At 39.3% G+C, this 24,900-nt stretch overlaps 1 protein-coding gene across 6 annotated transcripts in view; it reads left to right on the forward strand.

Moving 5' to 3' along the window:
* Positions 1-350: 350 nt before the first annotated feature.
* CNTRL (centriolin) overlaps positions 351-24,900 on the forward strand; it is an 83,567-nt gene continuing 59,017 nt past the window's right edge. For 5 of the 6 annotated variants that reach the window (XM_019453989.2, XM_053908242.1, XM_053908243.1 and 2 more), the window contains exons 1-7: positions 351-482; positions 7,604-7,851; positions 11,364-11,494; positions 15,137-15,267; positions 16,568-16,709; positions 19,096-19,282; positions 22,588-22,781. In XM_019453989.2, the coding sequence (XP_019309534.2) occupies positions 7,635-7,851; positions 11,364-11,494; positions 15,137-15,267; positions 16,568-16,709; positions 19,096-19,282; positions 22,588-22,781 (1,002 nt within the window). In that variant the 5' untranslated portion in view covers positions 351-482; positions 7,604-7,634. Of the gene's footprint in view, positions 483-2,946; positions 3,022-3,261; positions 3,299-7,603; positions 7,852-11,363; positions 11,495-15,136; positions 15,268-16,567; positions 16,710-19,095; positions 19,283-22,587; positions 22,782-24,900 lie in introns of all 6 variants that reach the window. The other variant, XM_053908241.1, reaches the window with a different exon arrangement.

Genomic DNA, 24,900 nt, shown 5'->3' on the forward strand with positions numbered 1-24,900 from the left:
CCTGAAGGAGAGCCCTCGCCTCAGAAATAGGCCGCGCCAGGAGAAGCTGCGGCCAGCACCGAAAGGGCGGTTGCGCGGCGACTGCGTTAAGTCGGCCTCTCAGGTCGGCCTCCGGCTCAGCCCACCAGCAGCGTGTCCGAGGTCTGGCGTGAGGCAGCTGCGGCTTCGCCCCAGGGAAGGGAGATGGGCTAGTCGGCGACTGCAGCAGGAAAGCTCGCCTCCCACGGGACCCGCGTCCACAGGCAGCCAAGGGCGCCACGGCTCGGGGCGGCAAAGGCGGCGGGAAGCCGTGCCCCGCCCACTCAACGGCTCCAGAAGAGGCGTGGCCGCGGCAGGCCCCGCCCACACCGCGCGCGCGGCCCCTGGGCAACCGGCACAACACAACAAAATGGCCGCCGCCTCGCTGGACGCCTGACGGGAACAACCTGCGCGTCTCCCGCCCCGCCTCGTCCCGCGGGCCCGCTCGGATCGGCTCCTCGGCGGTGAGTGCCAGGCCGGGTCGAGGCCGTTCTCCGGCATCGGGCGGAGCGGTGGGGGCTGGCGACGAAGGCGGGAAGGCCTGGAGCGAGCGTGGGGTGGGACGGCTCGGGATGGATCCGGGGGCGGGGGCGTGTGCCTGGAAATTGGGATTGGATGAGAAGGAAGGGAGGGCCGGAACGGGCGTGGGGAGGAGGATGAAGGAGGGAGGTTTGGATGAGAAGTGAGAAGGTGGGCATGGGGGTGGGGGGCGGTTGGGAATGGAGAACCAGACTGCGGGGAGGTGTGGACGTTGGGTGCGGCTCCGAGAAGGATGGGGGTCCTGCCACCCGGAGGAGGAGGAGGAGGAGGAGGAGGAGGGAGAGGCAGGGGTGTGCCAAGTGTCTGCGGGGAATGGCAGGGATAAAGGACGGTTTGGGTGTCCTTACGAGTGTCCTGGTATCCGACAGAATACAGTACGTGGAGAATGATGACAGTTAGGGTATTGGGAAGAAATGTTGAAAGGAAAAGCAAATATTTTGTTGTATAATGGTTAAAGGATGGGTGAATCCTGATGTCAAAACTTGGGTTCAAGTCTTGGTTCTACCAACTTGTGTTACTTAACCCGCTCTGTGACTTTGGGCATGTACCTTAATCTTCCTGAGCATGTTTTCTCATTTGTAAAAATAACTGCTAATTACCTTAGAGTGTACAGTATGTGTCAAATTCAGCCCTAAGCCCTTCGCGTGTATTAACTAATTGAGAATTTAAAATAACCTGTATGAAGTGACCGTCTTCATTTTAAAGTTGAAGAAACTGCGGACCAGAGAGGTTAAGTAATTTGCCTAATGTCACACAGTAAATGGAGAAGCAGGATTTGAACTCCCGCTGTTCAGTTCCAGAATTCAAGCTCTTAATTCTCAATGACATACTGCCACTTGTAAATGAGATGAATAATTCTCACCTTATACACCATCTGTGAGAATTTAAATTTGCTAATGTCTTTAAGAGTGCTTAGCACTGTGCTCTTTTCATTCAACAAATATTTATTGTGCATACAACAATAGACAGAATCTCTGCTGTCTTGTAGCTTGGAAACAAGCAATAATCAAGTTGTGGCGCAAATGATCATTTAATTGTAATTGTGAGATGTTCTAAAGGAGACTACTTGGTGCAGGGACTGTATATAATAGGGAGATGTAATCCTTTTGTGCATCTTGAGTGTAGAAACCCTGCCTTCTCAGCATTATTTTTTGAGCCTCACAGTTCTTAGTGCATAAAAGTCACTCAATAAAACTGAGTTACTGAATAAATTAATTAATGGGAAGAGATGGGCAGCTTGTGTTTTAGGATACCTGAGTAGACTGGAGAGAGAGAGGAGAGGAGAACCCGGGATGTTAATAGGGTGAAAAAGGACATGGAGGTCAGGGTGTTGGAAGGGAACGGCCAGTATCCAAACAATCACATTGGGATGGAGATTAATGGGTAGAGGTTTGGCTATTTTGTTGGGGGAGAATAATTTGAAGTCAGAGTATAATAATAGAGATTAGGATGTCAGGGTATTTGCTGAGATGAGTAATTTGGGGAGCCAAGATGGATATAGAAGCGTTGAGATAGGATGCTGGAAAGCACTGCAGAGGAAAGGAGGCTAATACAGCGTTTGGGAATTGGGACAGTGTTTGTGGGGAAACTCGGCAATGAGAATGGGATGAAGTATGGGAGGCAGAGGCTGACAAGCACAGGAGTGGAGGATTGCCTTTGGAGAGGAGTGGGAATCAGCATATTTGAAAGGGCCAGAGAAAGTTAGAGTATTTAAGTGGGTCAATGTGCATGGGATGAAGTAGAATTGTAGGGAAAGTGCGGAGATGTGATTCGAGGGCTACAGGATGGAGAGGGATGTGGAGGTCAAGAAATGGGGATCAATGTTTGCATATTGAGGTGGGCTGGGAAGAAAGAGGGAGGGTTTCGGGGGAGAATGGAAGTCTGTCTCATTTGGAGAAGATCAAAGAAGACGGAAAGTTAGAAGTGCGAGGAAAGGCTGAATAGAGGGGGAGGTATGGTCTTTACTAAGCTGTGTATCAGGGCAAGGGGGTGACAAGATGGATGGTGTTTTCTGACCTGATCATTTGATTCTGATAATCACATCATTCCAATAACTTTCTCTTGCTGCTGCAGACCTCCTTCTGGGCCTTCGAAATATGTCTCCAGCTCTGGACTTGTTTTGCTTTCTCTTTGTCCTGCCCCTTCACACATTCTAGCTCTGCCTCTAAGTGTCTTATTTCTCTGGCTTGGTCTTTATGGGATTGCAAACTACATCTGGGGTCAAACAGCATCCCCATCCCTCCCTTAAAATTGTAATTGACAATTTACTATGTCCAGGTGCTAGTCTCTGAAATAATGCCAGCTGCTCTCAAGCACAGCCTAGTTCACTATTACTGAGTTAGCTGTTTTATGAGATTGTAATACGTATCTGTTGTTCGAATGTCCAAGTCTTACAGGAGCTATGGCGACCCAGAGAGGGGACCTGAGAATGCATTGTGACTTTGGAGCCACGTTACAATTCATAAAAGAAAGGAGTCGGGGCGCCTGGGTGGCTCAGTCGGTTAAGCGGCCGACTTCGGCTCAGGTCATGATCTCGCGGTCCGTGAGTTCGAGCCCCGCGTCAGGCTTTGTGCTGACAGCTCAGAGCCTGGAGCCTGTTTCAGATTCTGTGTCTCCCTCTCTCTGACCCTCCCCCGTTCATGCTGTGTCTCTCTCTGTCTCAAAAATAAATAAATGTAAAAAAAAAAAAAAAATTAAAAAAAAAAAAGAAAGGAGTTGACCTAGATTTCCCAAATCCATTGTAAGATATTTTTTTTTAAACTATAAATGAGTAAAAGTTTTTCTGATCAGAGTTTTTCTGATCGCGAGAGGTAGCAGAGGACTTCATGATAGTCTAGTGAGGCCCAGGAGGTCTTAGTCCTTAGGATGTTATGAGGAGAATTCAGGATGGTTCAGTTCAATATTTTAAGAATTTAGAAGACTAAGATGTGGGATACAAAATAATTGCATTGCATAGAAATATAAGATGTGCTTTTTTTTTTTTAACTATTTATTTTTGAGAGAGCACAAGTGGGGGAGGGGCAGAGAGAGGGGGACAGAAGATCCAAAGCAGGCTTTGTGCTGATAGACTGACAGCAGCAAGCCTGATGTGGGGCTTGAACCCACTAACCCCAGGATCATGACCTGAGCTGAAGTCGGACACGCAACTGACTGAGCCACCCAGGTGCCCCTAAGATGTGCTTTTTTTTAGCCACGAAACTCAAAAATCTATAAAGCATATCTCTGTAGCATGTGGCACACACTATTATTCTAATTATGTAATTTTCTATCATGTTATAGGATAGAGAAAGATACATAGAAGTGACAACTGGGCCCTCCCTGTTCCTCCCCTCTTTTATTTTTTTAATCTCTTGCCCTTATGAAAAGTACATTTTAATTCAGGAATAAATACAATTTTTAACTAATTAGTTAATTAGTTTTTATAATTTTATTTTTAAAGCACATGCCTCTTAGCTGTCCTCAAGTTTGAACCTACTAATCTTATTTAAGAAGAGAAGCCATTTCAGCTTATTACAGAACCAATAGTATTCCTAAGAGACTGGTTTCCATGGCAGAGTAGTGTGATAGTAACACAAGTTTTTTGCCACACTTGTGAAATTAGGACCAAAAGCCTTGTCACTGGCATAACGAGCTGTTATGTGACTTGGAGGAGGCTTTTCTGAACCATATGGATAGTTTAACATGAAAAAATGAAAGAAAGGGGTGCCCAGGTGGCCCAGTGGGTTAAGCGTCTGACTTTAGCTCAGGTCATGATCTCATTCATGGTGTGAGAGTTCAAGCCTCACATCGGGCTGTCTGCTGTCAGCTGAGAGCCTGCTTCGGGTCCTCCGCCTCGCTCTCTCTCTGCCCCTCCCCTGCTCGTGCTCTCTCTCTGTCTCAAAAATAAATAAACATTAAAAAAAGTGAAAGAGAAAGTAAAGACACATAGAAGTTTGTAGTTTAAAGTGAGCCAGACTATTGATATAAGGAAGTTGCCATGTTGTAATATATAATTGTGAAATAATCACTTAAAAATTTTTTTTTCATGTTTATTTATTTTTGAAAGAGAGAGGGAGGGGGCAGAGAGAGAGGGAGACACAGAATCTGAAACAGGCTCCAGGCTCTGCACTGTTAGCACAGAGCCCTATGTGGGACTCAAACTCAGGAGATCGAACCATGAGATCATGATCTGAGCCGAAGTCGGACGCTCAACAGACTGAGCCACCCAGGCACCCCAAAATAATCCCTTTTTAAAAACAAATGTAACAGTTTTTTTTTTTTTTCTCTCTTCAAACTAGTCACCTTAAGAAGCTAGATCATAAATAAGTTCAGTGATGCTGTTGTATTAAATTTTCTGTTTTTCCTCCAGGAATTGTTCTTACATTACATGTTATTCATTGATCAAGGTCCTTTAGTGGCATTTTTTCTGGTCTATTTTGTGTGAGGCACCATGCTAGGCTCTAGAGAGCAAATCAAACATGATCTGGACTCCAGAAAACTCACCAATATGATGCAGTAATGAAGACACGGGCTTTGGAATCAGATCAGGATTCAAGCCTTGGCTTAACCAATTAGTTCTGGGACTTTGAACAAATTACTTAACCTTTTAATCTTTATGGGGGGGGGATAATAACAGCTATTTCGTGGAATTGTTGTATTTATTCCTTCTACTGTGATGATACATGTAAGAGCTTATCACAGTATTTGACACTTGGTAAAGTTAATGATCAAACTGGGAAAGGAAAAAGTTGTAGCTGAAGTAATGGGTCTGATTTTCTTGTGAGATGTATAAATTAATTCTGAAAGCAGGACCCAAAAAAGAATTCTAGAAATGTTTTTGCGTAAGATCAGCATTCCTAGAATGACTATGTAGTCATTGAAAGGTGTTACATCTGCCAATTGTTGGTTAATTGATTGACTATATTAATGGCAGCTCTCTTTTACCTATATTGTGTATGTTCCAACCATTTAACAAATTTCTTCATAATCCCAGCCTGTATAATAATACCCATATACTTGTGAAGGTTTTCACACATCAAACCATTATAATATCTCTTTCTAATACCAATTTATATAGCATTAACATTTGAGCTGCCCCAAATCTTTGAATTGAAAACTACTTTTCTAAAAATTAATTTGTGTTTTGTCTTAATATTTTAAAAGGGGAGAGTAGGAGAGATTATGGATGTTGAATAAAAATAGGATCATTGTTAATGCACCCTTGCTCAGGACCTGTCCATTTTATAAGATTTTTTTTGTCTAAAAGTTTGTCAAACTTGTAATTTTTGCAATGTTTTTAGAATGATTACACTTCTAAGAGCAACTGTGTATCATGACCATCTTTTTTGCATAAACCTAACCTTGCATAGTAGGAGTCGAGGTTGAGGACTAATATTGCTCAAGAAGATATCCTTTGCTGAGGTACTAAATATCATTTTGTCAGTTCCAAGTTCTTCATGAAGAATTCATTAGGTAAATATTACTTATCTGCTTTCTGCTAAGCTCTGTCCTAGGCCTGGAATAAATCAGTGAACAGTATCCCTACTTTCGTGGAACTTACATTCTACTAGGTTAATTATGTTATTTGTGTTACAAATTAGTTTGAGAGGAGAACTGATTCTCATGGTTACTACAGCTAGCATTGTGTTTGACCAGGTCATTTACTGTTCTGGGCCTTAATTTCCTTTTATGAAAAGTAAAGGGATTTGACTAAGGTCCCTTTCATCAATAAATGCTTCCTTTCCTTCTGGAAGATCTGAACTTCAACAAAATTGATTTTGGACAAGCAATAGAAGCCATGCGAGTTTGAAGTGATCAGATGTTTTTCAAATAGAATGAGACAAATGTGAATGAATATCTGAAGCATAATGTTTAACAAAGAAGGCAGATATAAAAGATATTCTATGATTTTATTTACATACAGCTCAAAAATAGTTTCTGGGGCACCTGGCTGGCTCAGTTGGTAGAGTGTGCAACTCTTGATCTTCGGGTTGTGAGTTCAAGCCCCAGGTTGGGTCTAGGGATTACTCAAAAATCAAAATCTTTAAAAAAAAATAGTTTAAAAAACCTCTGGCATTGGAAATCAGGATAGTGATTCCCCAGGTGTGGGGGTTAATGATTAGAAGGGGGCATGAGGAGCCTTCTGGGGTTCTGGTAATATTCTGTTTCTTGATTTGGATACTGGTTGTATTCAGTGTATAAAAATTCATGGAGCTGTACACTTATGTTTTGTGCATTGTTCTATATGGGAGGAAAATGGAGGAATGGGGGAAATGATAAATTCAGTTTGGACATGTTGAGTTACTAAGGCAATGAGATATCAAGGAGACAGTTGGGAATAGGAGTCTGGACCTCAAGAGAGAGGTTGGAATAAATATAAAAACATCAGTATAGAGGTGACACTGGGAGCCATGGGTGTGCATTAGATTGTCTAAAGTGAGATTAGAGAGAGTAAAAGAGACTTGAGGAGCTCTGACATTTGAGGATTGACTAGAGTGTGAACCAGCAAAGGAAGCCAAGGAGTGGCCACAGATGCAGGAGGATACCAGGAGAATGTGGTGTCCCAGAAGCGAAAGAAGAAACGTTATCAGGAGGAGAGAGTACTCATCAGTATGAAATACTGCTGGTTGCCAGATATTTCTACCTTCTTGCATTCTAGGACCTTTGTGGGTATGAGGGTGTTGTGACTAGTTTGGCCCAATAGAGAACAGAAATGACAGGTAAAACTTCTGGGTGGAGCATGCGTCAATACAAGACCCTCTGAAAGTCTGCTTTTCCTTTGGCCAGGTGATCAGCAGTGTCTGAAGCAGTGTCCGCTTCCATCTGCCTGGAATAGTATGGATCCTGGCATCTATAGCCTCTGAGTTTCTAATGTTGTCACCTTAAAAACACTAGAAAGAGGGGCGTGCCTGGCTGGCTCAGTCATTAGAGCCTACGAGTCTTGAACTTGGGGTTGTGAGTTTGAGCCCCACTTAGGGCACAGAACTTACTTAAAAAATGCTAGAAATTAATAGTTTTGAGAACTCTAAAAAATTAACCTTATTAAATATACTGAAAACTCTTACAGGTTTTGATGGACACCTGGCTTTATTCTTGTCATGAAGAAAGGTTCTCAGCAAAAATTTTCCAGAGCAAAGATGCCCCCATCACCTCGTTCTCCTAGTTCACCAGCCCTCACGTCCAATATGAGATCTAGGTCACTTTCGCCTTTAAGTGGATCTGAGACTCTACCTTTTCATTTTGGAGGACAGTGGCATGAGCAAGGTGAGATCACAGATGAAAACACTATGCTTCTGGACTACCAAGACCATAAAGGTAATGCTTTTTAATCTTAAGAATTTGAACACAGGGGCACCTGGGTGGCTCAATCAGTTAAGCGTCCAACTTTGGCTCAGGTCATGATCTTGCAGTTTGTGGGTGTGAGCCCCGTGTCGGGCTCTGTGCTGACAGCTCAGAGTCTGGAACCTGTTTTGGGTTCTGTGTGTGTGTCTCTCTCTCTCTCTGCCCCTCCCCTGCTCACGCTCTGTCTCTGTCTCAAAAAGAAATAATAAACACTAAAAAAAAAAATTTAAGAATTTGAACACATACTCTTGAGTAGAGATGGAAAATACTGAACGTACCTTTTTGGTCCAAGTGAAATACGTATCTTGGTACTAACATGACCTATTGTTTATGCCGACGGAAAGTGTCTAAGGACAGTGGAGGATGAAGTCTTCTGGGTGAGGGTGAAGCTGTCTGAAAGCTGAGGGCAAAGGAGAAGGGAGTTTCCAGAAAGAGGAAGCTTTATTTCCTGTGGTGGGAGAGTGCCTTAGTGCTCATCTGCCAAATTTACCATCATCTTTGGTTAGAGGAAAAGCGTATGTGTTCACTTCAGAGTGGAGTGCCTTAATTCAGTGCAGAAATGTTATCCACCCTTGCACTATTCCAGTCTGCTTATTGACAGAGTGCCTGTCTGTGAACGGACTGATTTTCCTGTAAGGGACATGTAAATATTCCACCAAGGTTTTGTTTTTATTTCTTTCTTAAAGACAGTCTGTTAGTGTGGGAATCTGTTTTCAGATTCTTTTTTTTCAAAGAAACGATTTAATGTGACTAAATGTGAATGAAAACTATGTTAAGTCATGAAGTCATAGCTATCTATTTGATCGGTTTTTATTAATAAACCTTATCAGATCAGCAATTGAGTTTAGACTATGCCCTTGCTGCCAGTTGGTGCATTGGTGACTCTAATTTGATTAATATTTTAGAATATTAGTTTCTTTCCAAAGTAAAGGAAAATCATTTTATTTGGAACCAGAATAAACGTAATATTAACTTATTATAAACAGTCATAGGAAATCTTTGTCACACAGCCTGAATCGGGAACCCAGCATTAATTTTTTCTGACTCATAAAGAATTTTCTTTTTACAGCTGCTTTTGTAAAATGTAAGATGGCTTTAATAAACTTTGATAGCAATATGCAGGCTTAGGACAGGGTATGCAATCCATCACGTTAGTGCTTTATAAAATATGTGGTGTTATTCTCTATTTATAAGACCAACAAATTTGAGTTTCTCACCATTTAAGAAAAGATTTTTAAGAATTCCAGTGTTCCTCACAGACCAATGGAATAGAATAGAGACTCCAGAATTGGACTCACAAATGTATGGCCAACTAATCTTTGACAAACCAGGGAAGAATATCCAATGGAAAAAAGACAGTCTCTTTAACAAATGGTGCTGGGAGAACTGGACAGCAACATGCAGAAAGATGAAACTAGACCACTTTCTTACACCATTCACAAAAATAAACTCAAAATGGATGAAGGGCCTGAATGTGAGACAGGAAACCATCAAAACCCTAGAGGAGAAAGCAGGAAAAGAACCTATCTGACCTCAGCCACAGCAATTTCTTACTCAACACATCTCCAAAGGCAAGGGAATTAAAAGCAAAAATGACCTATTGGGACCTCATCAAGATAAAAAGCTTCTGCACTGAAAAGGAAACAATCAGCAAAACTAAAAGGCAACTGACCGAATGGGAAAAGTTATTTGCAAATGACATATGGGATAAAGGGCTAGAATCCAAAATTTATAAAGAACTCACCAAACTCCACACCCGAAAAACAAATAATCCAGTGAAGAAATGGGCAGAAAACATGAATAGACACTTCTCTAAAGAAGACATCCAGATGGCCAACAGGCACATGAAAAGATGCTCAACGTTGCTCCTCATCAGGGAAATACAAATCAAAACCACACTCAGATATCGCCTCACGCCAGTCAGAGTGGCTAAAATGAACAAATCAGGAGACTATAGATGCTGGAGAGGATGTGGAGAAACGGGAACCCTCTTGCACTGTTGGTGGGAATGCATACTGGTACAGCTGCTCTGGAAAACAGTGTGGAGGTTCCTCAAAAAAATGAAAATAGATCTACCTTATGACCCAGCAATAGCACTGCTAGGAATTTACCCAAGGGATACAGGAGTGTTGATACATAGGAGCGCTTGTACCCCAGTGTTTATAGCAGCGCTTTCAACAGTGGCCAAATTATGGGAAGAGCCTAAATGTCCATCAACTGATGAATGGATAAAGAAATTGTGGTTTATATACAATGGAATACTACTTGGCAATGAGAAAGAATGAAATATGGCCTTTTGTAGCAACGTGGATGGAACTGGAGAGTGTGATGCTAAGTGAAATAAGTCAGGCAGAGAAAGACAGATACCGTATGTTTTCACTCCTATGTGGATCCTGAGAAACTTAACAGAAGACCATGGGGGAGGGGAAGGGGGAAAAAAAGTTATAGAGAGGGAAGGAGGCAAACCATAAGAGACTCTTAAATACTGAGAACAAACTGAGGGTTGATGGCAGGTAGGGGAGAGGGGAAAGTGGGTGATGGGCATTGAGGAGGGCACCTGTTGGGATGAGCACTGGGTGTTGTATGGAAACCAGTTTGACAATAAATTATGTATGTGTATATATATATATATATATATATATATATATATACACACATACACACACACACAATAAATTACGTAGACAATAATTATACATATGTACACATGTATGTATATATAAATATATATAGAAAGAATTCCAGTGTTTTTGAACTTTACGTTGGAATTTAAAAAACAAACCCAGGTTAGTGCCAGTTTATTTAAAAAAAAAAAAGCTAACATCAAAATATTGCTGGAAACTTCAGTGCTGCATAATTATTAAAAGTGTAAGTTTTAGGGGTGCCTGGGTGGCTCAGTTGGTTGAGCAGTTGACTTCGACTCAGGTCATGATCTCACGGTTCCTGAGTTTAAGCCCCTTGTTGGGCTCTGTGCTGACAGCTCAGAGCCTGGAGCCTGCTTTGGATTTTGTCTCTGTCTCTCTCTCTTCCCCTCCCCCACTCTCTCTTGTCTCTCAAAAAAATGAATAAACGTTAAATTTTTTTTTCAAGTGTATGTTTTAGATTCATCTGCCTGCACTCAAGCCTGGATTTGCACATCACTAGTTACAAGATCTTGAGCAAACTGTTATAATTTTTTAAAAATAAATAGATATAGTAATTTCTATTTCAAAAATTTGTCCTACAAATCAAATTTTCTAAGTGTAAAGCACTTAGCACAGCGTGATACATGGTTAATATTTAGTGACATTATTATAGATGCTATATAATTGTTATTATATAATGCTATATTGAGTAACATTTAAACATTGCAATTAGCACTAACCAGCTGTTTTAATATTTGCATGGCTTAAAACAATTTTTTTTTTGTTATATAACATCAAACTAATATGTTTTTCAGAAAATGTATGTCATCTACTGATGATGATCTGTTTCTCTAATTGCAGAAGCTGATTCACATGCAGGAGTCCGATATATTACAGAGGCCCTTGTTAAAAAACTTACTAAACAGGACAATTTGGCCTTGGTAAAATCTCTGAACCTTTCACTTGCTAAAGATGGTGGCAAGAAATTTAGGGTAAGTTATCAGCATTTCTAAATATGGACATTGTTTTTAATTTTCCTGTGTTTTAAAACTAAAAATTAAAAGATTATATTAGATTTACAGTAACATCTCTTGCTAATTTGTAGCAGATATTGTATTGTTTCCAGTGAAAGTTCTGTCAGAACTATGACATTTTCACATTCATAAGCTGTTACTATTCTATACATTATTGGATTCTCTCTAGAGAAGTGATTGGCAAACTACAGCTTGTAAGGCCAAATCGGGCCTGCTGCCTATTTTTGTAAATAAAATTTTATTGGAACACAGCCACACTCATTTATCATGAATATTGTCTGTGGCTGTTTTTTATAAGGCCCACAAAGCCAAAAATATTCATTACGTGGCTTTTTCCAAAAAAGCTTGTTGATCCCTGCTCTAGAGTGTTTACTGGTTTATTCATAAACTATCCAATATGAACACATTGTAAAAGATGACTTAAATTTTTGAACTGGAAAATATATAAACTTAGATGCCTACTACAATAGTCACAAAAATTAATTCCAGAAGGTTGAATATCTTAAGGAGACCAGAGCAAAACCAACCCACAGAAATACCGTAAAAGTATTAGGAAAGAATATAGGAGAATATATTTTAGAAGAGTCGGGAAAGCCCTTTAAGCAAACACCAGCCTTAATGCCACGTAGAAAAATATTGACAGACTTAGCTTGTGTAAAGATTAAAAAGTGTTTAATGAAAGGTACCTTTTAAAAAGTTAAAAGCAACAAACTGGCAGGGACTGTTTTCAACATCTGTAACAATACCCATATAATGTAAAGAGCTTCTACAATTTGGTAAGAGAGACAACTCAATGGAAAATGTGCAAAGGGTATGAACAAGGCATTCGCAAAAGTATTATAAATGACTAATACTGACATGAAAATGTATTCAACTTAATTAACATCAAATAAATATGAAATAAAATAAGAGTTTGGTACCATTTTCCATCTTGTGTGTCTAATGGACAAGAATCAAAAGGATTATTTCATGTTCAGAAAGGTGTGGGAAGTGCATATTATCATATGGTCTTAGTGGGACATACAGATTGGTGCTGCATTTTATAAAGACTGGTAGCATTTATCCAAATGTCAAATGTACTTATTTGATCCAGAAATTGAGTTTATATTTACTGAATTTATACTTACTAACCCAGCAATTCTACTCCTCAATGTCTGTTGTACTCGATTTACATATACATTTATCCAAAAGTATATAGGCATGTTTATTAAGCATTATTTAAAATAGAAAATTTGGAAATAACCAAATGTCAATAGGGGATTGGTTTTAAATGAATTGTGATACAGTATACCATGAAATACTACCAAGTTTTTTAAAAAATTGAGTTAGAACTCTATGTATTAACATGAGAAAATGTCCAGTGTATTTAATAGGGAAAAAAAGCAAGTTCTAAAACATCTTGTATAGTAAGATCTAAAAATTCTGTTTTTATATATGTGTATGTATGGATGTAAATGAATTGAGAGGTACAGATGTATTTCAACAATGGCTACCTTTGATCAGTTTGATCTTTTACATGGGCCTGGGGACGTGATGAAGAGAGCTTCTTACGTTTCGTTTGAAATTTTCATTAGAATATATTTATGTATTACTTATGTAATTAAAAAGGAAACAGGAGAGGGCACCTGGGTGGCTCAGCTGGTGGCTCAATCCGACTCTTGATTTTGGCTCAGGTCATGATCTCATGGTCGTGGGATCAAGCCCCATGTAGGGCTCTGCACTGACAGTGCAGATTCTCTCTCCCACTCTCTGTCCCTATCCCCTTTCAAAATAAATAAATAAAATTTTTTAAAAAAGGAAAAAGGAGACATTCTAGAGTTTACAAGTTGCAAAAATGACACCAAAGTGGTAAATATTTACTGTATGCTTATTATATGCCAGGCATTATGTTAGGCTATAGGAACACCATACACAGGTAAATAAGCTCGGTTTCTGATCTCTGGGAACATAGAGCTTCCTAGAAGAATGCCTAGCATTAAGAGGAGAAATAGTGAAGGGGAATCAGAGAAAGCACACAGAGGAGAGGCTGAAGGGGCTATGAGAACAGAAGATCTAAGAGTATGATGGAGAGAGGCCAATGGAGGGAGAATATCAAGCACAAACGGATGATAAAAAATGTCATGGAATCATTAAATAGGACTAAAGCTTAGAAGACGTCATTTGGATCTGGTGGTTAAAAAGTCCTTCTGTTTCTCAAACCAACCAAGTTCATTCTTTTAGGGCCTTTGTATTTTTTCTTTTTTACTCTGCCTGTTCACACAGCTGGCTTTTTGTTATTTAGGTCTCAGCTGAGTGTACATCCTCTGTGTGCCACCCAGTTGCAATTAACTCCCTTCTCAGTGACTCCTCATTCTTTCAGTCACCGAGTATTTATTCAGTGCCCATTATGTGCCAGGCATTTATGCTATCACAGTGAACACAGCAGACAGATCTGCCCTCTGGATTCCTTGCATGCTGTCATGTCACATTATCTTTCTTTTCTTGTGAATATGCTTCAACGTCTGAAAATGTTGTTTATTTCTTTACTGGCTTTCTCTGTGAATGAAAACAAGGACTTTGGTTTCCTTATTCAGCACTGTATTTCCAGTACCTAGAACAGTTCCTGGCACATAATCCATGTTTGAGAAATATGTGTAGAATGGATGAATGAATGGCAGTCTTAGAACTATTTGATTACCTAGTAAAGGCAGAAGATATAGTGCCTTACCAATAGAGTAAGAGTAAACGGAAAGCAGAATGAACAAATGTACACAACTCTTGTGAGGACGTGGTCACAAATAAAGGAGATAAAATGATAGCTTGATAGGAAAACAGGTTCAGCGTGAGGTGATTTGCTTTATACAGAGGAGACTGAGCCTGCCAAAAAAAGGCTCCTGCAGCAGGGGGGATGGTCTAGTTCATTGGTATCCATTGCCTGGTGCTGTATCTGGTATGTAGTAACTGCATAATAGCTGTCTTTTGAATAGTGACTTTTCAAAAAAGTTTATTTATTTTGAGAGAGATAGGGAGCCGGGGGTAGGGGGAGGGCAGAGAGAGAGAGAGAGAGGGACAGAGAGAATCCCAAGCAGGCTCCAAGCTGTCCATGCAGAGCCTGATGGGGGGCTCGACCCCATGAACCTTGAGATCACGACCTGAGCCAAAATCAAGAGTTGGACGCTCAACTGACCAAGCCACCCTGGTGCCTCTGAATAGTGACTTTTTAAATTTGATCCAGGAGAGATAGAGATTGAAGATGCAAGAGCATGGGGTGGGGGGAGGGGGGTAGATGAGATGATGCAAGAGTGTACGTACCTCAAAGAGTGTACTTTGAGGAAAGAAGGAGAAGAGGGAGAGGGATAGAAAAGTTGAGGTGGAATTCTTGGTGGACAGTCTTGAGTGTCTCAGTACATAGGAAGTGTTGTCTGTCGAAGGGCAAGGAAAGTTTGGGGAGAGCTGCTATTCCTGGTCAAAGGAATCCCGTACCAAGGGATTGTCCAGGAGAGCAGTAAGGGTTTATTATTTTCTGGTGACTGATCAAAACAGCCCCTGATGCACATACATACACGGTGTACTTTATGTCAAAGAATCTGTTGTCTAAAGTATTCATTTGTTTCCAATTAGTATATCGAAAATTTGGAAAAATGTGTTAAACTTGAAGTACTGAATCTCAGCTATAATATAATAGGGAAGATTGAGAAGATGGACAAGCTGGTAAAATTACGTGAACTCAACTTATCATATAACAAAATCTGGTAAGTAAATACTTCCTTAGGTAGCATTGCAGGGTTGTCTTTGTTAGAGAGATTAATGCCACTCACATTACTGAATTGAAAGAGTCCTTTGAAATAGCAGACACCTGGATCCTCATTCATTGCTAGCCTAGTGCTTCACATATAACTGCTTTTGTGTTTTGGCATTACTAAAGTGCAGAATAATATCTTTCTAGCGTTATCCAAGGAGATACATGAGTACCAAGTTTTATCTTAATTCTGTTTTTGACAGGAAGTTTTCACAGGTAGAGTCTTTGATCCACTGCCTTATTACATTAAGAAAGTTGACAGGAAGCAGTGTTTTAACCCTATCATTTTGATCCTAAAGATATTCCAATGTGTTTTGATCCTATGTGTTTATCCTGAAGTTTTTTGTTTATTGCTCTAAGAAATACACTCTCAGTCATGTTTCCACTTCATAGTATATATTACTGTGAGAAAGAAACATAATAAAACTGGCAGTGGCAAAAAAATACACATAGAAAACCTGTTATAAACTAAAGGATGCAATTGTCAAATCTTGAAAATCTTTATATACTTCGCCCTGCCTTAGACTTGGTAGATACAGTGGCCAACAAAATAAAACAACTAACAGTGGCAGAGGCTCTAATACAGCAAAAATGGAATGGGGGAAAAACCTGATTAATGAGTTAAATCCTTAACATAAGGTTTATATAAAAAATAATTGATCGTAATGAAAGCAATTCCAATAAAGTGAAAATGAAGATATAAAAGCTTGGAAATATTTGCCCATATAGAAAACTTACCAAGAAATTAATTTGACAATTCAGTTGGGAAAATGTTTCATCAGTGAAAATTCCTCAGTGTGGGTGATGCTTTACTGATTTAAATATTCTGACTGAAATATTTATGTTCATAAATATAGTGTTGTTTTAGGGAGGCCACAAGTTCAAAATGGCAGCCATATCTTGCTGGCATAGCGTGTGTGTGCTCTTGAGATTTTCACCTCTCCTCTAGCTTCCCACTAGTACTTCTCACAGTGATTAGAATGCCACGGACAGACTCTTTTCTGTATTGTGGGATCCTAAAGTTTGATAGTAAGATACATAGGATTCCTGAACCCAGTAATGAAGAGTTGGCAGCTTAGCTGTTCTGATCAATTTCTTTTCAGCCACTTTTTGTTTGTTTCTCATTTATAAAAAGGGTTAACAAATTTTAATTACAAAAATTAACCCCACATAAAACGAAGGCAATTTATTCTAAACATACAAGGGAAGGACTGTATCATTATATTTACTAAATTTGATTTTATTTTTTCCAGCAAAATTGAAGGCATAGAAAATATGCATAATTTGCAAAAGCTAAACCTTGCAGGAAATGAAATTGAACATATCCCAATATGGTTAGGGAAGAAGTTAAAATCTTTGCGAATCCTCAATCTGAAAGGCAACAAGATCTCATCGGTAAGTTATTCAGAGTAGCAAGGATGTTTTTCAAATTTTTAGACTTGTGGAAAAAAAAGTTAAAATCTAAGTTTTTAAAAAAAAAAAAATGAGATTTCTTCTTTCAAAGTTCTTGGTCCTGTGACCAGATATCGAATTCAGGCATAATCAAGGACTCTCTAGGGTAAATACATATAGGCCTTTCTGGTTGTGCAAAGTTCCATGGTAACTGAGAGTTGGCCTCTTAGGATTTCTGCATCTACCATTTCATTTGAGCCTCAGAAAACTTTTTTTAAGGAGGCAGTAAAGGGATTATTTTTATAATACTATCAGAGAGTATAGTCTTTTTTCCATTTTCGGGTTGAGTCTGTTACCCAAAGCACACAACGTGGGCCAAAATCCAGGTCAGTGAATGTCAGGAACAGAGTTCTTTGTTTTTTTCAGACTTACAAATTAAGCTTGATTATAATGTCAGGTGTTGTAGAAGGTTAATCACTAGCTCTTTATATTAGAACAACTTTGTTATCATGGCTCACACAATCTGATAATCCTGTATATTTTTCTTTGGAGTATAATTTATTATTTTCTTCTGACGTTTACACAGGTGTTCAATATGTATTTAAGTAAAAACATTGATTTATTTAAATTTATATTAAAATGAGGAACAACCATGCCTAATTTAAAGAACATCAGTCATAGAATAGACAATAAAAGCTGTGCCTTCTGGGACACCTGGGTGGCTCAGTCAGTTAAGCTTCCGACTTCGGCTCAGGTCGTGATCTCATGGCTTGTGAGTTCGAGCCCCGCGTGGGGCTCTGTGCTGAGAGCTCAGAGCCTGGAGCCTCTTCAGATTCTGTCTTTCTTTCTCTCTCTCTCTGCTGCTCCCCTGCTTACATACTTTCTCTCTTTGTCTCTCAAAAATAAATAAACATTAAAAAAAAAAAAAAAAAGCTGTGCCTTCTAATATGGGTCTAGACCTGCCTTCTGTGACCTTGGAAAATCCCTTTATCTGCCTAAAATTCATTGTTTAAATTGGAAAAAAACCAAATTCTACCCTGCCTTCTTTCCTTACTGGCGTGTTATGGGGCTCAGATAAAATGATAGATGTGAAAATGCTTTAAAAACTTTAAAACACTAAATAACTCTTAGGGTTGTATTCCTTAAACCTTCACCAATAGAAGCCAATAATGATAATCAACATTTGTTTAATTGCGGTGCAATTCGCATTGTCTTTGCTTTTTTATTTCACCTTTTATAAAGTTGTGGTAAGATGACTCTGTGCCATTTCACTGCAACAGCCCAACAGCCTCAGAAGAGCCCAAGCCCTGTACTATGTTGCACAGCATCACTTTGGAGCTCTTGTGGCTCATGCAGTGATGGAAAGTGGGAGCCATGAATCTAAAATTTGCTAAAAATACTTCTCAAAGTAGTTGATTTTCAGATAGGATTTGGTGTCAGCTGATGTTAACAGGAAAATCATTCAATAAGTATTTATCATCATTTCTAATTTTGCATGACTTTCTCATCCCAGTTTATATTTGACATTGACATCAGTAAGAGTGATACACATTCACTTGTGAGAGAAGATTTATTTGTACTAGCTATTAAAAATAGTGTTTCTCGGAGCGCCTGGGTGGCTCAGTCAGTTAAGCATATGACTGGCTCAGGTCATAATCTCATGGCTTGTGGGTTCCAGCCCTACATCAGGCTCAGTGATGACAGTTCAGAGCCTGGAGCCTGCTTCAGATTCTGTCTCCCTCTTTCTCTGCTCCTTCCCTGCTCATGCTCACGCTCTCTCTCTCTCAAAAAATTAACAAACGTTAACAAAATTTTTTTTTTAAATAGTGTTTCTCAACCTTTTAAAATCCCTCTTTGGATAAACATAAAAATCATACTTCAAAAATGTGAGTAGCCCTCCATATTCTTATTTATTTTAACTACCAATTTTAACCGTTATCTGAAGATTTGCCAAAATCTTTTTTTATAGCCATTTATATTTTTGATGTGTTCAATCAGTACAGTGAAAAGATAATAGGTTTTAAGTTACACAGACTGGAATTCAGGTCCTGTTTTGTTCATTTGTAAGCTCTGAGCTTTGGGCAAGTTATTTAACTTCTTTGAACCTCAGTTTCTTCATCTCCAAAATTAAGGTGGTGTTTATATCATAGGTTATTGTGAGGAATCATAAATGAAATGGTATATGGAAAATGCCTAATACTCCTCTGATATACTCTAGATACTCCCTTTCTGTTCCTCCCCTCACACCAGTTTTGGATAATGGGTTCTATGCATAGGACCATGGGTTCCTTGCCATGCTGATAGCAATTTTCTTGATTTCTTACTTCCTTGGGTATGTTTTTATTTTAAAGTTAACTTACACTAATACTAATGTTATATATCATTTCAGCTCCAAGATGTAAGCAAGTTGAAACCACTTCAAGATTTGACTTCTCTGATCCTACTTGAAAATCCAGTTGTGGCCCTTCCTCATTACATCCAGTTTACCATTTTTCACCTTCGCTCATTAGAAAGTCTGGAAGGTCAGCCAGTAACTACTCAGGACAGACAGGAAGCTTTTGAGAGATTCAGTTTAGGTAAGGTGACATTTTTAAAAAACTAAATTTGGGTGGGGGAGGAATTTATTTGCAGGAGTTATCCAGAAAAATATATTGACATATGAACTTTATAATGCTATTACAATTTGCGTGGAAAATGCATCATAAATCAATTGACATCAACATTATTATACAACAATTGTACATTAACATTATTAAGACTTGGCAAATATTCATTGAGCACGTACTGTGAGCCAGGCACTGTGTCCGGCACCGAGGATACAATGGTGAACAAGATATTGGTACTGGCCTTCAGGCAGCTTGTGTTGTAGTGGAAAAGAGACAAAAAGCAAGCAAACTCAGGTAAAATAACAGAGGAGGACACGCTTTTGGGTAAAGTGATGTAAAGGAATGGCTCTCTGAGGAAGTGACCTGTAAGCAGAAGGCAGAGGCAGGAGAGGATTAGCCATGTAAACAAAGGCATTCAAGGAGAGGGACAGCTTGCTTGCACTCTCAGGCTGGAAAGACCCTGGTAAATTAAGGAACTGAAAGATCAGTACGACTGCAGAGTCGCTCAAGCAAAAGTTGGGAGAGATGGGGGGAGGCATGAGATGACACAGGGCCTTGGGGTTTGGATTTTATTTCAGGGGCAATGGGAAGCAATTGAGAATTTTTAGGCAGCAGTGGGACACAATCCAGTTTATATATTGATGATTATTTTTAGAGTACACTTAGCATGATGAGAGCACTGAGTAGTGTGTAGAATTGTTGAATCACTATATTGTATACCTGAAACTAATATAACACTGTATGTTAAGAATACTGGATGGGCGCCTGGGTGGCTCAGTTGGTTGAGCATCTGACTTCGGCTCAGGTCATGGTCTCAGGGTTCGTGAGTTCAAGTCCCACATCGGGCTCTGTGCTGTTAGCGCAGATCCTGCTTCAGATCCTCTGTCCTCCTCTCTCCCTGCCCCTCCCCTGCTCATGCTTGCTTTCTCTCTCTCATTCTCAAAAATAAATAAACATTAAAAAAAAAATACTGGAACTAAAATTTTTTTTAAAGATGATTTTTAATGCAAGATGGAGATTGATTTAGAACAAGTCAAATGAAGATAAAAGTACTTGTTCAGAGGCTATTATGGTAATCTAGGCTAGAAATGGTGGCTTGTATTTAGGTGGTGGATGTGGAATAGACAGATCAGTTTTGGAGGTAGAATTAGCAACATTTTCTAATGAATTGGATATTTCCCAGGCTTCTGGCTTAAGTAAGTGATTCGATTGGTGATATTGTACATAAAAAAGGGAGAATTCAGAATGCTGAGTTTGAATGGCTGTGAGACAACCAAGAAGAAGGTTGGAAATGTGCATCTGAAGTTCAAAGAGATCTGTCCTAGAGATATTGTTTGTCAGCATAACAGAATTTAATCCCACTGGAATTGATTGGCTCACTCAGACAGGCGTTGGGAGGAGCAAGAAGGTGAGCCACCTAAGAAGACTAAGAGAGGCCAACAAGGTAAGGGGAAACCCAGGAAGTAGTAGGTTGCAAAACCCCAAGATTTCATGAGAGGAAGTGGTCAGCTACGTTGAATGTTGCTAAGACATAAAGAAAAAATAAGATGGGCACAGAGAAGTGCTTTAGATGGGCAACATATAAGGAGTGGTTGTAAAAATGCTAGATTATATAGATCCAAGAGTGAATGGAAGGGAGACATTTGGGTGAATATTTGAAATTTTCTCCCATAATTTCTCTCTCCTAGTACCTAATAAATGATTTTTTAAATCATTTAAATTTTTCAGTTAAAAAAAAATATATATATACACACACACATATACATATACATATATATATTTATTCACCTATAGCTTCCAGACCAGGAAATGGGCAGAACTGAATGCAGTAACCAAAGAAAGAAAGAGAATATTCAGGAGTGGAGTGGAGGGACAATCATGGCTCAATTCTTACGGCCCAAGATGGGATCAGAGAAAAAGAGGAAAGATTGTCTCTTGATAAGAGAGACACTTTATCAGAAGGGAGCAAAGATGTGTGCAGTTGTGGGTAGTTTTATTGCTTTGGTGGTAGGAAAATGAGAAAGTTCCCGGGGGGTGGGGGTCTAAGTTTTCTCAGTGGAATATGAGGTCATCAGCTGAGAAAGAAAATGAAAGGAGTATGGGAGTCTTGAAAAGAAAGAGAAAGGTCTGAAATAGTTATGTCAGAGCATTAGGAAATGAGTCTATGTTCTATCATTTGAAATTGATGTTAGTCCATTTTGACTTACGAAAACATCAGTTTCATATGGTTTGATCTCATGCTTGCGAAATAGGACACATTTTTATTTATTTATTTTATTTTAACTCCATATTTGTTACCCTGGAGTTTATGTTTTGGAATCATTGAAAATATAAATAATGCAAAGGAAAGTCATCATATAAATACAGTTTTCGGGCAAATGTTTAAATTACTTATGAACATGACTTTGAATATTAATTAGGAGCCTTTAAGGCTCTTGGGATCCAGTAGTGAACCAGACACATGCAGTTTCTGCTTTTACAAAGGTTTAGTGGGAAAGGCCGACAGCCTAGCTATTTGATCACATCTTACAACTCATTGGGTGATGAAGGCCACAGCACAGATGCAGGGTAACCTAAGAGCATACCTAGGAAACATCACACCTGGGCAGAGGATCGAGTCAGAGCAGGCTTCTCAAAACATTTTCCAAAATCGAGACCTAGAGGATACAAAATAAGCCAGTAGGAGGTAGAGGAAGAAAGTTCCGGGCAGAGGTGTGAATAAAAGCCCGCAGGTAAGAAGAGCCATCACAAATATGAAGGAGTAGAGTCACTTCAGAAAGGCTGCAGTGGGGTGGACTTGACAATGAGGCTGGAGAGGGACTTTGGGACCAAATCATGAAGAGCTTTGTCAGTTCTTCATGTAAGCGTTTTGGATCCTATTCTAAGCATAGTTGGAAGCCTTTGAATGATTTTTAAGATCACACAGTATTTTACAAACATGCTTACGAATATGAAATAAAATATTGCATGTATTTTAGTAGGAGACCTGGAAAAAACCCTCATTTACCAACAAACTAATTGAATGAAATACTTGGAAGTAAAGTGTTACCTTTTAAAATTGTTATCCAAATGATAATGCCTTCTTACCTCTTAGTATAAATCACTTTCTAGCTCAAGATAGTCTGTTTTCCCCCAAAACCATAGTGAATAGTTTTCAAAGTAGAATTATACCTCTACTGTTGTAAGACTTCTTTTGCTATTATTTGAGAGATAGTCTTACCTTTATTCAAGTAGAAAATATAATGCTCAATAAACTATTACATTTGTGTTGGCAGAAGAGGTAGAGAGACTGGAAAGAGACCTGGAAAAGAAGACAACGGAAACTGAAGAGCTTCGGAGCGCACAGACAAGGTTCCTTGAGGAAATTAAAAGTCAAGACAAATTGAACAAATCACTGAAAAAGGAGGCCATGTTACAAAAACAGAGCTATGAGGAGCTGGAGAGTAACCTAAACACGAAAAATGAATTGGTAAGCCCATGTTTTACATTGCTTTGACTATATTCTTTTGAGATAGAGAATTCTTTGTCCTTGGGTCTAAAAACAAAACTTCTTGGACATAAAATGGGGAAGGTGTGGTTTAACAGAAATTTGTGCAAAAGGTTTTACAAGTTGTAGATAACTGTGAACTGTGTGAAATGGCTCCACAAAAGACGAATACTATCTTGGGCTGCATTATGTGAAGCTGGTATCCAAAACAGGAGGACGGTGAAGCCCCCCACTATGAGGAGTCAGACTGCCCCTAGATGTATGTATTTTGTTTTCAACAACAACATTGTTGGTGAGACTATACATTGGCAAAAACTTTTCAAATTGACAGGGGCGCCTGAGTGGCTCAGTCAGTTAAGCGTCTGACTTCAGCTCAGACTTCAGATGGGCTCTGTGCTGACAGGTCAGAGCCTGGAGCCTGCTTCAGATTCTGTGTCTCCCTCTCTCTCTGCCCCTCCCCTGCTTGTGCGCTCTCTCTCTCTCTCTCTCTCTCTCTCTCTCTCTCTCTCTCTCTCAAGAGTAAATAAACATTTACTCTATGTGGATCCTGAGAAACTTAACAGAAGACCATGGGGGAGGGGAAGAAAAAAAATGGTTAGAGAGGGAGGGAGCCAAAACATAAGAGACTCCTAAAAACTGAGAACAAACTGAGGGTTTATGGGGGGGTGGGAGGGAGGGGTGGGTGGGTGATGGGTATTGAGGGCACCTGTTGGGATGAGCACTGGGTGTTGTATGGAAACCAATTTGACAATAAATTTGATAATAATAAATAAAACCAGGAAACTGAAAAATAAATAAATAAATAAATAATAAAAAATTAAAAAAAGAAGGCAAATTGACAAAATTATCCAAATTTATTTTTTTTTTTACTTTTTTTTTTAACATTTATTTATTTTTGAGACAGAGAGAGACAGAGCATGAACAGGGGAGGGGCAGAGAGAGAGGGAGACACAGAATCTGACACAGGCTCCAGGCTCTGAGCTGTCAGCACAGAGCCCGACGCGGGGCTCGAACTCACGGACCGTGAGATCATGACCTGAGCCGAAGTCGGACACCTAACCGACCAAGCCACCCAAGTGCCCCCAAATTATCCAAATTTAAATGGACATGCCTATGTTCTACATATTGGAAATGTTACATATAATAGTTTTACATATAACACACATTTCTAATGCATTTTGTAGAAATGGTAGCAAGAATGTATGAAGATATTATATATGTACCTATACACACACACACACACACACACACACACACACGTGGACATTTGCTATAATATTGTTTATATAAGTAAACTATTGAAAATAGCTAACCTGTTCCTCAGTGGATATGCATCTGGTAGAATACTTGTGTTGCTAAAATGAGGTAGGGCTGTATGTCCTGATATGGAAGTATGTCTAATACATATTGCTATGTGGAAAAAGCAGGCTGTGAAAGAGTAGATCAAGTATGATGCTAATAAGTAGTATGTATGATGGTACAAGTATATATAGGAAAAAATGGTAACTCTTGACATTCTGGGGGGCGGAATTTTAAAGCACTTTCCAATTGCCATTTATGCACATCTATAATGTTTAAATTGTATATAATTTAGCTTTATGGTTGAAACAGGAATAGGAATAAAAGATATTTTAAAAGAGATTTAGACAGATTAGATTTAGACAGCCTTATAGGGCACCTGGTTGGCTCAGTCAGTTGAGAGTCCAACTCTTGATTCGGCTCAGGTCATGATCTCATGGTTCATGAGATCAAGTCCTGCACTGGGCTCTGTGCCAAGGGTGGAGCCTGCTTAGGATTCTCTCTCGGCCCCTCCCCAACTCTCTCTCTCTCAAAATAAATAGACTTTAAACAACCAAATAAAAACCAACAAAGAAATAAAGGTCATTTAGTCCATCTCCCTATCTAATGTTTTTTCTCTTTTCTCTAAAACCTGAGCATAGATGCCTGTTTTAGTGATAGCAATCACATTCCAGAGTTACCACATTTTATCTCAGGACAGCTATTAGAAATTTCTTCTTTATTACCAGATGAAAAATTGTTTTCTTATAATTCTATTTGCCATTTCTTAAATTTTTCTCTGGCACCTAGGTCAGTAACTCTA

This window comes from Panthera pardus, unplaced genomic scaffold, assembly GCF_024362965.1.
Source record: "Panthera pardus isolate Hobbes unplaced genomic scaffold, ASM2436296v1 HiC_scaffold_20, whole genome shotgun sequence".
NCBI lineage: Eukaryota > Metazoa > Chordata > Mammalia > Carnivora > Felidae > Panthera > Panthera pardus.